This window comes from Streptopelia decaocto (assembly GCF_964273445.1).
Source record: "Streptopelia decaocto genome assembly, chromosome: 2".
Classification (NCBI taxonomy): Eukaryota; Metazoa; Chordata; class Aves; order Columbiformes; family Columbidae; genus Streptopelia; species Streptopelia decaocto.
The window spans coordinates 146202447-146221318 of NC_138655.1; the positions used below are offsets into that span (position 1 = coordinate 146202447).

Here is an 18872-nt window from a genome sequence, read left to right on the forward strand (position 1 = left end):
CAAAAAATGCGGGATTAATACGCACATTGATGTTTATAAAAAAAAGAAGTACTTAACTTTCTCAGATACACTGATACAGATTATCATCAGATCCCAGCCCATTCTGACCTCTGTGTACATGGCAGAGAACCATGTATTTGAGATTACGCTTTCAATAACTACCTTACCCTCATCTGTTTTTTCTTGAACTAAGACACAGCATTCATAGCACTCTGACACAGACTTTAACAAATCTGTAAAGGAGGGCACAAGTAGCCTACAAAAATATTTTATTTTTAAACAGTAAATAACTACCACCACCACCCCTCCCCAAACAAAACAAAATCAACCTAGGAATTCTGTTTAAATCCAGGCTGTGAACCTTATAGCAAGAAACGAATCTATCCAATAGGAGTGCGATTTCCAAAGCAATGCCGACTCTGACAGATGGAGCCTAGAAAGATATGTGCCAGCTGCTCTGTTAGCAGCGTTTTCTGCCCAATGCAGCCAACAGCGTTCATGTTGGCTCTGAAATGAACCACTCCCCTTATTAAAAACTGAAATATATCTATAAATATATTGTTGAAAACACAATTTTCAGTTCTCCTACCAAATCCAATAGAGATGTCATAGTAAATATATATCTTGGCACAATACACTGTTAATGTGAGTTCTTCTATTCTGTGTATACAATCAAAATAGCACACAACACTGAACTAAAATGACAGAAGCAGAAATGCCCGTGTGTCATTTTCACACAACCCTTGTACACTGAATTAGTAAGGCTTCAAGACTGCATATGCAGCAAGCTTAAGGAATTTGGTCTGAACCTTTTATTCTGTGTTTCACATGATTTAGGCAACACAAGCTCCAGGACAGAAGCCACACCTTCCATTCCTGTAAAGTACTGCACACAGTATTAGCATGTACAGTCACTTCAAAATTATGTTTTTAACTACCTTGCAGTGCCTATGATTTGCCTTATGACAAACACTCAGATTTCTTCAAAGCTGACATAAAGCAGACTCTGCCATCAGAAACATCAGCCAGAGCTCCAAATACAGACTAATGTCAGCCAAGAAAAGAAACCCTTGGCACTTCCATAGTGGTCTTTCTTCTTCAACACTAAAAAAGCTACCCAAGGCTTTGGAGCATATTATTATTTTGGCACACGAGAGAGCAGATAATAGGGAATTAGAGAACTTATGTTTCATTTGTTCCCTTATATACTGTCTCTCAAATATTGATCTTCTGTTTTCTGTTTGCAGTGGGGCTTGAAATTAAAATGGCTTTCTGTTTATCTTCTGAAGTGCCAGCACCCACCCACAAATTTTAGCTCATCTAGCAAGGACATGATCTCTGATAAGTCAAAGACTAATTTTCACTTATTTTTGGTGGGAATAGGAAGTAGACACTTTAGCATTTATTAGTTAGCTTAATATTCTCCTTGTAATATAGTGGCAGCAACACAGAAGCTAACTGGAGTGAAAATAACTGGAGTGAAAAATCAGAACTGGGTAGGTTTTCAATGACATGCAGGCCTTTGAATCTAGACAATTTGGACTAATGTGTTTTGGGGTAAAGCTCTTCAGCTCATACTGTGTGAAAAAGTCTCTTTTCCTAATACCAATGACAGTGCTTCCTTCTATGGATTTTATTTACCTCTTCAGTTTACTCTCAAGGACTGGTGAGTGCTCATACAGTTAGAAGATTTTGACAAATCAAATGGAAGGAATAAGCCCATAATACTACAATAAATATATATCTGAAGCCAAGCAACATGCTAAAATTCAATGACCTTTTATAGGTGAGCTTTCAAGACTACCTTTCCAGTTCCTCACTCTCTGGTGCTCCCTAGGACCCTCTAGGCAGGCCTGGAAACATACCAGAGAGCATTGAGCAAGCACAGTTAAGACAATAATATTAGCATAAAGGATCAAGTCACCTCAGCATGTCCTGGTATCACAGATTATAGGTCAACAGTGTTCTGCATGCATACAACAGCGTAACATCAACTGCTGTTTGCAAGACAGCTACCTACTGAACATCAACATCTACAAAAGGGTTGGTCCAAAAGTAAGCAAGGTCAAAGCTACAGTCTGCACTGAAATAGGTTTCCCCCCACAGAGATGTCAGAAATGTCACAGGACAGCAAAGCAAGGAGGAAAGTGGGGAAAGAGAGCATGGAAAGGCATTAGCAGGCCTGTCCAGCGCCAGGAAGAATCCCAAGGCACTAAAGTGTAGAGCAAAGAGTTACACAGGCCTTCTGACATACAGCAGTGTCTGGGCTGCAAATGTTCCTAATTCAGGAAGAGTTCTCATGTTTAAGAAAGTCACTTTTGACACACAGCCACTGGCCGGATTTTACAATTCACACAGTTCCCAAACATCACAGTATTTTAAAAACAAAGAAGAAAACAATGGTTGTTACAGGGTCAAATTCTCTTTTCATCCTTTGCTGACTGTTCAGTATCTTGAAGATCAATATATTCACTCCAGCAGGAAACAATCCAAGGGCTTACACGTATCTCACAACACTGGCACAACATTATTACAGCAGAAACCAGTGGATCCCCACAGTTTTTTAGTAGCTTGCTTCCTGGTACAAGGCATACTCACACAGCACACAGGCTATACAGTCATCTCATGGTAATAAAGTATAACAACAGACTGCAATTCAATAACTGGTTGTTTTTACAAGAACTTGCATGTAAGTGGAGAAAAATCAACCTAGTTTCTAACTGATCATATAAACAGCTGCTAATATTTCTTTGACTTTTATGCACTCCTGGACCCCACTGTACATTTTTAGTCTCATAGTTGCTGTAAGCACGCTACATCCAGTTTCTTTTTGAAGAGTTACTTTTTATTATGTTAAAATCTGACCCTATGGTTAGCAAAAGCATTCCAAGCCCATTTGAATACTGGGTTGTTTCAATTAGAGCAAATAGGAATTTAGCTCCTCAAAAAAAACCACACACTACAGAACAAAACAGATGGCTCAGGAGAATGGAGAAGGAGAGGGAGAATGAATGGCGAGTCAATCATATACCATTATTTCTTTCCCAAAAAAAATGTGAACAGGACAGTAGGTAACAAAAAAATAATAAAAAAAAAAGGGTAATCTCCACATCTAGCACCAACAGAAGACAGAAAGCAAGTTCTTCAACAGGAAATAAAGAGTCAAATTCAGAACTGAGGGAGTTGTTTTGTTTTTTTTAAACAAAGCCCTTGGAGGGAGTCACTGTGGTGTCAGTACAGCACTACTTCAAGTGAGTAACTTTTCCTAGAAATATAGCTGCAATGCCTCTGGCAGACACAATTACAGCAAGATTTTCTAATCCATATTGAAGTTCCACTAGTGTATTGATGGTGCTCTTTCACATGGTTGTAAAGACTGCTTCCCCTTCCCATACAATGTAGAGGAGGGTGGCTTTAGGCAGGTGCAGGAGGTGCAGAGTCAAATGGATGACAGCAGTGCTTGCACTTCCATGCAACCAGATGCATGAAAACAGTCACATCCACACCACTCAGAATCATAGAATGTCCTGAGTTGGAAGGGACCCACAAGGATCATTGAGTCCAACTCCTGTCCCTGCATATGACAACCCCACAGTTCACACCACGTGTCTGAGAGTGTTGTCCAGTCTCTTCTTGAACACTGTCAGGCTTAGGGCTGTGACACCTCCTTGGGGAGCCTGTTCCAGTGCTCCAGCACCCTCCGCGGGAAAAACCTTTTCCTAATGTCCAACCTAAGCCTTCCCTGGCACATCTTCCTGCCATTCCCTCGGGTTCTGTCACTGGTCACTAAAGAGAAGTGGTCTGTGCCTTCGCCTTCCCCTCCCCCTCCCCTTGTGAGGAAGCTGCAGATCACCATGAGGTCTCCTCTTAGTCTCCTCCAGACTGAACAAACCAAGTGACTTTAGCAGCTCCTCATATGGCTTCCCCTCCAAAATCTTCACCAACTTCATAGCCCTCTTCCAGACGCTCTCTAGCAGCATAATATCTTTCTTTATACTGTGGCACCCAGAACTGCACACAGTGCTCCAGGTGAGACTGCACCAGTGCAGAGCAGAGCAGGACACTCCCTGTCCCCCCCCTCCAGTAATAACACAACTCCTGAACTGTTCTATTTCAGCACTTGTAGTAGGACCATCAGGACACCTTGCTACGATCTCATCAGTAATCAGTTTGACAGAGTGGCCTTATTACAACCACAGAGGACATGTATTTAGAGCAGCAGTCCTTTCACAACAGGAACACATATTGCCACCATTGTGTACCCACCCATACCCACACTGCGCCTATCTGCACATGTGTGCACCCCAGAGGAAGCTGAGCACCCGCCCTCATTAGTTAAAACTCAGGGGAGGCCAAGGAAGGACACACACAACCGTGGAGCAGCATGTGGGACAGCGTATCTGGCATATCCAACTGCTTCAAAGCTTGGGATAGCCTCTCTGTGTTGCAAGAGAGGCAGGAGAAGTAGTCCAAGCAAGTAATATGCCAATTAAGTCTGCTGGCAAGGCTTCACTACCAGAGGTAAGAGTCCTACTATGATGTGAGCAGATGCAAACAAGTCCAGGACTGGATAAGCATTTGATAAGCTCTGCCTGAAACAGCAAGAATTGGCTGTGTCTGTAGCAAAAAGAAGTTATACCCTAAAAACATGCTCTGAATTTTACTAAAGAATATACTATATATATATATGTAAATACAATCCTGCATGAATAGGGGAATGGAAAAGGAAAGACTTTTTATACAAAAACTGCCTAAACACTGACGATATGTCCAAAGCAAAACTGAAGACCAGTCTTTTTACCACTTCCCCTCTAACAAGCTCTTACAGTAAAAATTGCTTTTCAGCTTCCCACCTTGTCATTTTTTAAAAGGAAACTGGGGAAAAAAAAAGCCTTTTCTGTTCAACAACTACAGAAACTCATTTTCCTAGTCACAAAAAGAATTTTCTTACCATCATGAATGGCCACATTTTTGCACCCATTATACTTAGTGATGATGAATTTTTCTTAACTTTTGCGGTGGTTAGTTTGCATTTAGTCATTATCTGAGGAGGCAAGAAGCTTAATTGAGTACCTTTTGCTCATTATTTTTATCTTCTCCTTGCATAACTCCTTCACAACTGCTCCATTAAACACCTCTTCCCCTCCAAGGCCAATTTGAAAAAGCCTCCTGGTTTATGAGACGGACAACCATGACTCACAGTATTCCCCACATTCATTCCCCCAGGCCTCGTGGGATGTTGTACAGCCAGTAAGTACCTGCTTCAGTTCATATTCCCCCACTCCCAGTGCTGCTGCAGTAACTACTTACAGCAATCTGGGAAAAAAGTAAAGCTACCACTCTAGCTGTCTGCTGTAGGTAGGAAGCAAATAGAAACAGTATTTGCTTTTAATCTTGTCCACGTCACAGCTGGCAAGAGAGCAGCTGAAGAGAAGCACACAGCCCAAGAGCACACATGCTCTTCCCCCATTCCTCCTATGCTTTTTGCAGAAAACTCAGAGTTGCTCGACTTTCTACTTGCCTTCCAGTCATCCTTCAAACCATTCCCATCTTCTGTCAGCCAGCCAGCAAGCTATTCAACATAGATTATTCTTTATCAACTCTTAAGCCCCCTTTCCATGCCTGAGGAACACACTCAAATCCCCCCACTCATCCCACATTCAGGAACAAAACCAGCAACCTTTCTCCCCTCAGCAGAGGAGCAGCAGCCCACAGGTGCTGTATCCCTGCATACTTGTGTCCTATCCCCAGTAAACAAGCCTCTCTTAATTACAACAGATACCTTCACTCATGGAACCGTCAATGTTCACTGCAGAGTACTGACAGGAGCTGATTTTACAGTTCTTGTTCATGGACAATAAGTTTCCAAAAAGGTAACATGCTAGAAAGCTCTCCATTGACTGTTAACTTTCTCCACTAAGACTGCTAAAAAAGAATAAAATATACATATAGAAATCACATAGCCCCTATTCAAGTGATAGAAGACTTCTTACAAAGTAAGCAGTATCGTATGAGCCCACGCTTCAATTACAGCTATGGCAACAACCATTTTCTCTAACATTCAGAGCTAAAGACATCTTAGAGATTAGATACAAAATCTGTTGCCATTTAAGACAACATGTACTTTCAGTGCTCCCAGACAAGTCTCAGGACTACTGCGACAACCAGATCATTTCAGTGCTGGGAGAACATATGGTACACTGCAGCAGGAAACATACCCACAGAATCTGAAGAGAGCCCTTGTAGAGCCAAGCACTTCCAAACCAGACACACATTTTATCTAACACAGCTAAAGCCAGGAGTTTGCCTCACAGAAAAAATAACTCCTCCCAGAGATTTAGAAATCCTGCAAGTCAATCATCAAATCAAAAGCTGAACAATCCCCAGCCAGGTCTCCAAGGATCTTGACAACATAAGTGCATTGATCCATCATATCTCTATTTGTTAGTCTGATGCTCTCTGGACCTTGATTGAAACATCATCCAAGCCACCTGCCACGAGGCCTGACAGTGGGAAATCTGTAGGCTACTGTCATATTTTATAAAAACCCTTCAGGATCAGGTCCAGCTCTGCTTTGTGGATGCATACCTACTAATGTTAACAGAACACCATTCCCCCTAGTCCATCTACCTTTCCCTCACTGTTAAGAGATCCAAAGTGCTCCAAGCAGAGTAGTTTTATTGAGCCCTTTCCACTCCTTGGTCTCAAGAGTAGCAAAAGGACCAGCTTCCTGGACAAGAGAGATTCCTTACAAAGGAAAGCCTGGTCACATGTATCTGCAAGACCTCCTAAGAATTTTGCTAGTAGACAGAATTACGTCAGTCTCATTGCATACTGTGTCTCCCCAGCTGCCTTCTGCTTCTTCTGTATCCTGCTCATCACAACTTCCCTAGGTGGTTACAGACCACTTCACAGCCAAGGCCTTAGACTCAACTCTGTGCCAATAAAGATAATTTAATAAAGAAGTATGTAAGTAGCTGCAAGTTTCGAATTATTCAAACCCATGCTAGTAGAAGCTGTTTCTCTGAAAGGCATCATGAAAAACAGCTGCATAATTTAAGCTGCAAGGCAGTAAAATATGCAGTTAAATAACAGAAAGAGATTAATTAAAAGAAATAGGCAAGGGAGAAGAGGTGTTCAGATGAGATCTGAAATGAAACTGGAAGACAATGAGGTAGAGAGCAAACATGTGAGTTTGTTTCAGAGGTAGATGCTGTGATGAAAGGACTCTTGTGTCAATGGCAGCAAAAGAGAAAGTTCACAGTATGTGGCAGTAGAAGAGTAAGAAAACAACAGGTCTAGGAAACAGCCTGTAGCAAGCAGACAGGAGAATTCAATGAGAGAGAAATAAGGAATTCACATTAAGGTCACAGGCTAGGAGAAGCACCTGGAAAGTGAGAAACGTTGTCACTAGTAACATATAGTGACATAGTAGTGCCTACCATTATTAGGTGCATGAATGTGAAAAGAAAAGCCACGGCATGACATTCTGCAGCTTAGATGTTACTGCAGTAGTCTGATGCAACTGCCTGGACACCTTGTTCTTCTCATCTGTTTTACGCAAACATTTTCTCATCTCAGCCTTCAGAAAACACAGAGTTATTGCATGGGGACCACAGTTCAAGTATTAATTAGTAGCACAGCTGCTACAAAAAAGTGAAATAAGATGCTCAACTGACAGTGATTGCCACAGGACAGATATTGGTTGGTGGTTTTGCTTACCCCAAAATACAGCAAAGAGATCAGAAGATGAAAGTGAAGATACACATCTAGTGAAAATTAGCTAGAAAAAAAAAGCCAACAACAACAAAAACACAAACCACCACACATTTGCCTGATAAAGCATAGCTTACCAAAACATCTTGTGAAACACTGGTGTGAAAGGAGCCAGAAGAGGCTACACTTCAAATTTTTTTCCAAGGGTATCAAAGAATTGTTATGCTTCAAGTAGTAAACAAGCAGATTTTTTTTTTCCTCAGTATTATTTATAACCTTAAGACCACCCAGTAAGAATATTACGTTCAGCTCTAAGGATGTCAAATCGGCAGTTCTTTTAGTAAGCCGCCTCTGCCTGTGTTCTGAGAGGCCTCCCTGCTTTCTTAACAAAAGTAGGAACAGTACCACTGTTTACTCCTATCTGTCTCTGAGGTTAAAATAAAATTAGGAAAGTGAAGCACAGTTTCTTCCTCAGGAGTTCTCTAACTGCTCATCACTACAGTATCAGAGCCTCCCTGCACACAGAGCAGCGTGCTTGCTCTTTAACATCTGCTGAAGAAAGAACACACAGAGTTGATTATTTTAGGCTCTTTGGAGAGGGAGCGAGGAAGGAAGAGGGACGGAAGATACTATCACAAATATATCTGCTATCTTAACATGAGACACACAAGAAACATAAGAAAGCTGTATCTCATTGCAGAAGAGACTACCTTTAATCTTATTTTTGAATATTCCACCATGGCAGAAGATACAGTACAGCACACATCATCTGCAGTTGTTATGAAGAGACTGTATCATAGGAGAGGCCCAAACCAAGAATAGCTTTGAATTTCAGAGTCTTTTTCAGTTTGCCAAACCCAGCACTTACTAACAAAATACAATTGACCTGGAATCTTAAAACAAGAATATTATTAAACTCACCTTGTAAGGAGTCAACCTTTTTCAGAGTAAAACTAATTTGCCTTGTCAGCCTAGCCAGCAGGTTGGCTACCAATTTCAACTCACATTAATACAGACTGTTGAATTTTACAAGTTGTATCTGAAAATGCTGCACTCATGTTTCACTCCAAGTTGAAATTCTCTTGCAGGGTCCACCCCCCTACCTTTTCTTCTAAAACATCAGCATCATAGTAACAAAGCATACATGGCTCCCTCCCATTAACAGCATTAAGAGCTTGCATAAGTAATGAGTAACACTATTTGCATAGTTTCAAGCAAAAGTGACACCTACACTCATTAATTAACCCAAGGAAAAAAAAAAGCCATTCCCTCTAATACTAAGAGGAGGAGTTTAGAGTTCTGCTTTCATTTGTTGTGCGATAAATGGATTCCTCAAAGAAATCACCTGTTAGAAGTGTTGTATCTTTTATTTCACTACCTGGCCCTAAACCAATGAGACACCTGACTGAGCCCCTTCAGTGCAGTGAGAGGGACATGCTGATGGGCTGGAGCTGAAGGAGAAAAGGCACCTGCAGATACCACAGAGCTCTGTTCAGGAGCACATCATGATCTCTTCTCCACAGCACCCCAGTATTAGCCTATGCAAGTTTTGAGCTGCAAAGGGTTATTTCTACAACCCACAGGAGACATCAAGTCTCTGTCTGCAGCAGGTGCCTCACCAGCAAGGTCAGGAAAAGGGAGGAACCCCACAGAGGCACTGTATCTACTATTACGAATTCAGCAGTCACTTCCCTTTATTTAGGGGTGGAGGGAAGGATCCGTGTAACCAAGCCCACCCGCCTCTGTCACAAGTGCTCAGATTTCAGGGGGGCCAAGTCTGACGGGTGGTCGCAGAAGGAACAGCATCAGAGGAACACCAGCCTGGGTAGCATAAATACTGAAATGAGCAAGAATGCTTGGGTAACTATGAACAAGCCCAGACACTGAATAACTGACAGCCCACAAGTCATTTCCTACCAAGTAACAACAAATGAAAACCACACCACACTCTTTTTGACTCCAAGTTACTAATTAAGGACCAAAAGCAGGCACAGAGAGAGCAAGATACCCTCTTATCCCTCAAGGATGTCTTGCTGCACTACTACTGACACTTCGTCCGTACAGCTGCACTCTGTTGTTCTGCAGATAAATAAGATTTCAGTCACCAGAACCATCAAACACAGACTGCTTTCACTAATGGGAAAGAGAGCGGTATCTTCCAGTGCCTCTGCCAAGCAAGAGACCCACCAACATGCAGACAGACAGTACTGTGAGCATTATGCAATTCCAGAAGTTCACAAAGGCAAAAATTAGAATCTCAAGGTTCTTATGAGAGGACATATGTAAAACTCTTAAAAGTAGTGCTGCTAATGAGCTCAATGATGGTTTCAGGTGCATCTTTTCTCAAGGGATTCACTGCGCAGTCTCTGTAGACACTTTCTGCAAATACACACTTGATGTGTTGTAGTGTAACGGGCAATACGGAAAGGGGTGAGGGCAAGAACCCTTGTGCACAGCACTAGAAGTCCAAACAATCAGGTTCTGTTCCCAAATCTGACAGCAAGTCCCTATATGACCTTTCACGAGTCAGTTATAAATTCTATGCCTCCATTTATGCTTCCATAAAACGAACACTGTTCAAAATACTAAAATACATTGGGAAGTTGCATCAGGTTGTTTTTTTGTTTGGGTCTTTTTTTTGTTTCAAGAGTTTGGGGTTTTAGTTTTTAAACTTAGATCAGTGGCACAGATACTAACAGGAACTTTGCCCTCAGAGGTACAGTGCTTCCTACTTGCACACAGCCTGCTCCTGTACTCTTACCTTATTACAACGTGATCCACTTTATGAGCCCTCCTCAAGGCCCATCTATTTTCTCTTTACCGTAAGAGCAACTTACTGCAACAAGCTTCCAGAAATCCAGAGGGAGGTAAGTATTAGACAGTTGCTCCCCTTACACATGTCTTGTTTCTTCCTTCCAACAGTTCCACAGGGCATAGCAAGAGCAGCACAGAGAGCAAGACTCATGCTTAACACACACTGACAGACAACCTGCAAGCTGCTTTCTTCCAACATATGTGCAAATGGAAGGGAGCAGGCAGTGCTTCCATTGTGGAAGAAGCAGTACACACCTGTAAAAGCTCATCCTGATCCACTTTACTCCACCTGATGGAAGGCAGCACAGTGCTGACACAATCATCTGCTGAAATACTAATGAAAAATTGAGCAGGAGGAGCAGCTGACATCTTGCTGTCTTCATAAACCAAATGAAACAAAGTTAATGGAAACATTTCAAATTTGGATAAGCTGGTCTCGTATCATCTACCTCCGTTGGACACAAAACAGACATACCACACTCCAGGATCCGTTTCCTGTATGTGCAGAGTAATCACTTGCTGATTCAGTGAAGTTGTACTATTGTCCTGTTGCTGCTTTCAGGCTAAATATACAGCTGTATTTTCCAAAACACAGACAACTTATGCAAGGCACAGAAGAGCTACTAGCCTAGCCCACCAACTTGCACCCAAATTATTATTATTAAAAAACAACAACAAAACCCAAACAAACAAAGAGGCCCCCTCTCCCCCGAACAGCCAGTGCCTTTTATACTGATGGCAAATGTATTTTAAATAAGTATAAGCTAACACATTTTCTTAAAGAATGATTTAAACCTACAAAGGATAGCGGGTGGCATATCCATATTTTATCTTGCTGCTCTCTAGCTCTTTAATTTTGAATTATATTTTGGTGTTACAGAAAGTGAACTAGCTTAATTTGCTTTTTCTGTAAAATGTTCTAAATTTAGCAATGAAACCAGGAAAAAAAAAAAACTGTATTTACTCTCAATACAAACTAATTAGCCTATGAATATAAAACATGCAAGTTCTCACAGCATGTAAAAGATTTGTATTAGCAACAATTTAAGAAGTTTATCCTTTTAAAACAGGTCATTTCATGAATTAGACATTCTGAGTGAACTTCTTTGTACTGAACAAATCTAAGCCACTTCCATACACCAGGCAAGGAGAAACAGTGTCAGATCAGTTACCAACATTTAAGGAAAAAGAAACACCATGAATAAAGCTATTTCCTTTCCAAAACATACTATCTACCACATACACAATGCAGAGCATCTGACCTATCAAACAGAAAGGATTCTGAAACGCATACTGGAACATAAGGATTTGTGAAACTTCTTGCACACAACACTTCTGCTCAGCCCCACACATTTATTTTTCTACCACAGTCTTTAGATTTTTTTTGTAATAACAGTAAAAATGAAATCTGTCCCTGATTTTGTCTATTTTACCCAGAATAGCTTGTTAACTCACGGTTTAGTTTCCCCATATCAGTTGGAAGCTACAGAAGGAAACAACATCACAACAAAAAAAACCACGCATTTGGGCAACACAGCACTTCCTTAAAAGGTCTTTCACTTATTTTATTTTCTAAAGCTGCTAAATCTACCCAGCACAGATCACTGAGGTCAGAATTTACACTAGTACATGTTTCAAGCTATTCATTTAGAGGTTCTCACAGTCAGATTAAAATATCAGAGCTAAAAAAAAAAAAACCCACATTAAAAAGAAATATCTTCCCAAACGGTCTAGAAGAAGAGAGGCTGATGAAAACTATGTATCTCCCTATGCACAAACAAGACCGTAAGAAACATGCAGTCCAGACAGTGGGGGAGAGCTGTAAGCAGCATTTTACAGCACAGAGAGGCCTCTCTGTGCTACACCAGTCAACTGAAGTTGTCCAAAAAGGAGTCATCAGTGCCGTAACACTGGAGACGCTGGTTTTCTGTGCTGTTGTAAAGCTTCATAGGCCAGTTATTGTAAATAAGTTCATTAAAGACTGAAAATAATTCAATTCAGCCAGGAAACTGAAGAATTTCTCTGGAAGTTAGTATTTTCAGCTGAAGAATCATAATTGGAACTGTAAGTGCTTTAACTCCATATGTCACTTCTGTATTAGTACTCATGAAGTTCATACTGTTTAGGATACTAATGAAATTCCTCATGAATATCTTCAGCTTTATGCTACAGATTTTCAGATAACTTTTCATGGCTACACACACACTGAAAGGGACTAGTCCCTAAGTTTATTCCCAGGCAAAAAGACTTGGGGAAGGCATTAAGTACCGGAACTTACATTTATATGGCATGTATAAAAATGTCATTTATTTCCATTATAAGACAGTTTTACCACTCCTCCTCTCACCTAATTTCACTGTGCATTTTTATAATAGTATGCCAACTTACACGCAAACACATCCACCATAATAGAGCAGTCACACCACTAAAGTGCCAGAAAACAAAAATTAAAATATTAAGAAAAATGTAACTCCTCTATATTTAAGAAAACTCACTTTAACTGAAAGTATGTTTTTATCTCCTAAAGATTTAAGGTTCAAAACCTGTTCTTAAAACTGGTCAGTTTAAGTCACTGTTCTAAAAGAAAACAGGCATCTAATTTTCTGCATGCTTATCACTGAAGCTTCCAACCAGACACAAATTTTAAACCTTGTCACAGATTAAATACAGTAATATACTTCTAATGTCTTTTTCCTTCTAGTCAAAGCCAAAATCCCCACCAATAGCATTACAAGTTCCTTCACTTACTACTCCTACATTTGGTTTCCCTTACCCTTTTTCTGTCTCTTCCCCATCACCACCAGGACTGTCACCACTGTATTTTCCTTTCAGCACTGCAGATCTTTCTCAGAAACTTATTTGCTCTGCCCCTCCTGAAATCTCTTCCCTTCCTATCAGATAAAACTTCTAGATAATCAGAATACATACAGGCTGGAGGGCAAACTGTGTAACTGCCTTGCATTCCGATTTATTCACAATTTGTCTTAGCAAGAAACTGCTTCCCACTTTCCTAAGAACAGATATTTTCAACTGAAGAGCCACAAATTCTGTCATCTTTCCTAAATGCTTCATTAAAAGGATCCTTACTCCTAATAGAGCTACATTCACTATTAAGATAACCAAGTTCTGCCCAGGTGAGTTACCCCCTCAAGCCCCTCTTTTTTTTGTGTGTGTGTGTGTGTGTATATAATCTCTAAAGACATCAAAGATAAATTATCCTCAAAAAACTCTGCAGAACTGAAATTTTACCAGAATTATTTCCAGATTAAATGAAAGAGACAAAACAAGATTCATACGTTTTCAGATCCAAAATACAGATATAGTTTGAATACAGCAACACTGGGTGTGGGAAATGACTTTCCCGCTTAAGTAATCAGAGAATACAAAACATGAGATTGAGAACATCAAGAGTTCAGAACAAATATCTGAATGCTATTACGATTACTATAAATAGTTAGCACCAGCACTCAGAATAGTCAGAAAAACTTGCTCTACCTCACTGCCACAACACAGAGTGGGTGACAGCACACAGTAAGTTTTTCTACTAAGGAGCACACGGCCTTTCCCACAGAATGGGAGAAAACTTCCCCAAATCCAAAGCTATCCAAACTCAAAGAGGCCAGACTGAATCAGGTATGTGCTACACGATAAGTTACAATGCGTAGCCACTTCATGGCCCGGTTCTCTGTTCTGGCCTGACTTTTTTTTTTCCATAAAATGCTCTATTACATTAAATACAAACACTTCGTATTATGTGCTGGTTAAGCCTCTTCCTCTCCTTCCCTCCCTTCCCATCCCACAATACATACACACCCCCAAATCTCATAACCCAGTGCCCTGGCTCATAGTGCCTAATCCTGCCGCGGCCGTACCACTACAGGCACTGCGAGTATAATCTGTTCAGGAGTCCAACTGGAGAGCAGATGGCTTTGTATAAAGTGCTGATTAAAAAAACCACCTCCATCACACATAAAAAAAAAAGTGATTGTATCAGTGTATTTGCCATTTTTATTGAGTAAATGTATAACGCCTGTACAATACAAGCACGGTAGACGTTTTTCAAAGCTACTGCTCAAGTCCTCATTAGGAATTTTAGAACTCCAGCTTCCTTTCAAAAAGGGTAAACACAGCTGTACACAGATAAAACAGACCGTACCAATCCCATATCTAGCTGACCTCGATACTTTAAGTGAAAATGAGCTACCAAATTTAAAATAAAGAAATAAATAAATAAACATGCCCCCCACCCCAAATGACAGAATGGGAACTAACTCAAGTGTTGGATTTTTTTGTTTGCCTGAAGAAATAAAAGACAAGTTTTAGGACTCTGAAGAAAATGACGTAACTGAAGATTCTCTGTAACTTTCTGACACGGGGAAAAAATCAGGAGCAGGAGACAGGTCACAACTTGTGCTGCAATTACCATGCTCATGTATTTGTCATATTTCCCATGACTAAAACCAAATGAACCTCGCCTCTTTGAAGCATTATATCAGCAGCTTTCTTTGGGTGGAGCAAACAACTCGGAAGAGTAAATAGACATTAACTCATACTACCTCACATATCACAAAAAAAAAAGTTAAAAATATGGCTTGTAAGAGCAGTTTTAATCCAATTAGCTCACTTTAAAAAAAATTCACTTCATATTATTAAAGCTCTGGTTTCAAATTTGCTCCTCCATTACAAAAAACAGTAGGACAGCTTACGAATGACACATGTCAGAGAATGTAATGACTTGTATTAAATACTCATCACACGTAGCCTTAGATTCAACAAGTTCACTTTACAAGCTGTCCAGTAATTGAAGTGGAGCTTATTTGCTTTACTTCTTAATTTTTTTTACTAAAAAAAAAAAAAAAAAAGTTGAATTTGAGCATCTTTGGATGGTTCTGTGTCTACATTTGTGTGACTACATATACAGACTTACAGAGTTGTGTACTGCAAATCCTGAAAAAAATAATAATAGTAAATTGTGCTTAAAGCAGCTTCACAAAACTAGACTTAAAGCAAGGCCAAAAAGTACTGACAATCTAAGGGAAAAAAATCCACCCTGACTGGTGGAGACACGCTACAGCCAATGGAGCCTCTCCAGCATCGCTGTGAACCCGGTGTGGCAGGCTGCTTGGCGTGAGAAGCCTGCGGGAGGCACGGATTGCCATTTTGAAACGCCGCCTCCCGCTCGCACACCGGTGCCTGCACACGGGCAGTTCCCGCCCCCGCAAACCCCGAACCGCAGCGCTGCCGAGACCGCGGCTCCCTCGGCCTGGCCGAGAGCTGCACGCCCGGGCGGACCCGGCGGTTCCCAGCGCGGATCCCCGCCGATGACTGAGCTCCGTGATGTCACCGGGGTGCGGGGCCCCTTCCGCTCCCCGCGCCGCTGCCAATGGCGGCCCCGCGCCGCCGCCGCGGCTCTGGCGGAGGGGCCGGCCGGCACCCGCGTTCCACGTGAGGCGCGGAGGGCGCGGAGCCGCCCGCCTCAGCAACCGCCACCAACCGCCGCCCCGCCGGCTTCCCGCGGAGGGAGCCTCGCCGGGGAGCGAGGGGGAACCTGAGGTACCGGCTGCGAGCCGGCCGCACGGGGAGGCTCATCGGCCCTCACGCCCCACTCACCCCCAGCCCAGAGAGGTCTCCGGGATATGACTCATAATAAATACATAAATACAAAAAGGGAAGGCGGGGGGGGGGGTTGAAGGGAAGAAAAAAAATGGAAAAAAAAAAAAAAGACACACCCTCCGAGTCGGACTGACATAATAACCCCCTCCCTTCCCCTCCGGAGCGGGGAGAGGGAAGCCCGTTCGTTCGGCTGGAAAAGTTGAAAGAAAAGGCAAACCCAAGGGAGCCGCGGCGGGGGCAGCCAGGCGCCGCGCTGCCCCTCAGGCGGCTCCGGCCGCGCCGCCCGCACGGAGAGCCCAGCCGAGCCCAGCCGAGCCTCCCAGCGCCGGCCCCGCTGCACTGCCCAGCCGCCCCTCACCTGGATGTAGTTGTTTTCGCAGTAGTCGGCGACTCGAGTGAGGTTCTGGTAGCTCTCGAGCAGAGCCCGCTTGCCAGAAGGGATTTCCTCCTCTAGCAACATCTGCAACTCTGCCATTTTCCACCCCTCCGCATCGCTTCCTCTTGCATTAAAGAGACAGCGGCAGCGCCGGGCTCGCAACCCGCCTGGTATTGTGGGATTCCTCCTCGCCTCGCTTTCGTGAGCGCTCGCTTTCCCCACCCATCCTTCCCCCGCCGAGGGGAGGGGAGGGGAGGCGGGAGGGAGGGAAAGAAAAAAACCACCGCCACCCTGTTTTGCAGAGCAGGCCGGGAGCTGTAGGCAGCGCCGCAACGCGCATGCGCAGGTGAGATGGGGCGGGCGCTGCTCGTAGCCACCGCCCGCGGCCGCCGAGGGGAGATGGCGGTGTCTGGGGCGCCTGCCCCGCCCGGCCGCTGTGGAGAGCGACGGGAGAGCGGTAGAAGGGCTGTGGGACAGTCCTAGAAACGAGAGGACACGCTTGTGTGCTTCCCCCGCCCTCCCTCAAAAAAAGCCCCCGCCCCACCAGTGCTGTCCTGAGGCGGCGTCTCCCTTCAGGAGAACCCAAAAGCGCCTGGAAGGGAAGCGCCGCCCTTGTCCAGCCTCCTTTCAGGCTAGAAATTTGTGAGATGACAACAAAATTGGTAAAACGATACAATTATTGAGATGGGCTAATTAGTCACCAGGGGATTACCCTGAGGGGGTGGGAGAAATACTCTTGTCTAAACTGTGTAGATATTTATGAAGCCCTGCCCAGGAGTAATAATTGACAATTAGCGTTTTTCTGGGTTTAGTTTCACAAGACAAACTTAAATATGGCTGAGGTAAATGCATTATTCCTGCCACTCCTTTACCTCAGTTGTTATCATCGTTTCAGGGCCTGCTCTGGTTGGTGAAAAGGTATGGAAGAGAAAAGTCCAGTCATTATTAGTACAATCTCTCTTGCATGTGTGTTGTTGGGGTTTTGGTTTGTTTTTTGTTGTGTTGTTGGGGGGGTGTTTGTTTTTGTTTTTTGGGGGTCGTTGGTTTGTTGGTTTGGGGGGTTTTTTGTTTGTTTTTTGGTAAGCAAAATCCTGTTTCTGTGATCATACCAGAAGAAAAGCCAGTAACAGCAGGTGGTTTCTGTGCTGGGTTGTCCAAGCCTGCCTTTGCAATGAGTAAGAGGCCCAGAAGAAGCCGTCTCCAAGGCCGTTATTCGTGCCTTGGCCTTGTGTGCTGTGTGTACACAGTTACAAATGCAACTGGAACTAGGCCTTGCATTTTAGTAGTTATCCCAGAGAAAACCACAGCAGTGAAAAGTCAGCACGCTTCAGAAAAAAATACTCTCAAACACAGTATCATAAGAGCAGACTGCCTCACCTCTGCATAAATGTGTGTATTTTGCATGTCTTTGGAGTCAGTACTGACAACCGTTCTGATCAGGATCCTTTGGTATACCTGCTGATGTCTCTGAATCAAGGTGGAGAGAAGAAAAATAGATCTCGCTTCACCTCTGAGGTCAGCAAAGTCCAGCACCTCAGTCTAGAGCCATGAGGTGAGGTTGAATGGTAGGGAGCCTGGGAAGCACCAGTGAGCCTGGTCTTAGCAGTTGGAGTTACAAAAATCCGACCCCTGGCTGGGAACAGCTAAACAGGTGCTCAGAGAGATATTTGCATGCTGTCTGGGACAGCAGAGGAAGGAGCTGGTATAGTCACAGCACTTGCTGAGGGGTAGAAATGCACCTACATTGCTATCTTCTGATGGTTAATTCATTTGGCAGCTTAGGAAAATTATTTCCAAAGTGGTTTTAATAACTCTCTTTAGTACAGCATGTAATTTCCAATAAAAGATTTTATTTTATATTCCAAATACCCTGTTAATGTAAAATAATTAAATTTCTTCTGCAACAGAATTGAGGTATAGACAAGCTTTTAATGGGTCCCAAGGCAAGCATGATCAGAAACCACCTTGGGCTTCTCTTTGTTTCCAGCTATCATAAAACAAAGACAAATTTGATTTCTCTATTCAGTCTGCAAATTGCTTAACACCCATTGGTTTGAATGAGTCTGTAATTGCCTACAGATCACAGACTGGCTTCATGGAAGCTGTTAACATCCTCAAATGTAGCACAACTGTTGTCGGCTCTTCTTAAAATGTTATTGCCGTCCCTGTACCAAGAGACAGCAGATATGTGGGACCTTGCACATCAACATTTTTCAGTATGAGAAAAATCAGTCGTGTGTGTTTTGTGAAATGTACTTCGGCAGGCATCCTGGTCCTACAAGCAGATGACAGGACAGCAGCTGAGCGGAGCACTGCTGGCTCCCAGGAAACACACCTGCCTCAAGCAGCAGAG

The 18872-nt window shown here is 42.8% G+C and overlaps 1 protein-coding gene across 10 annotated transcripts in view; it reads right to left on the reverse strand.

Moving 5' to 3' along the window:
• ABI1 (abl interactor 1) overlaps window positions 1-16803 on the reverse strand; it is an 82386-nt gene extending 65583 nt beyond the window's left edge. For 2 of the 10 annotated variants that reach the window (XM_082046458.1, XM_082046460.1), the window contains exon 1: window positions 16502-16779. In XM_082046458.1, coding sequence (XP_081902584.1) covers window positions 16502-16618 — 117 coding nt within the window. In that variant the 5' untranslated portion in view covers window positions 16619-16779. Of the gene's footprint in view, window positions 1-16501 lie in introns of all 10 variants that reach the window. The other 8 variants (XM_082046466.1, XM_082046467.1, XM_082046463.1 and 5 more) reach the window with 8 other exon arrangements.
• Window positions 16804-18872: the final 2069 nt, after the last annotated feature.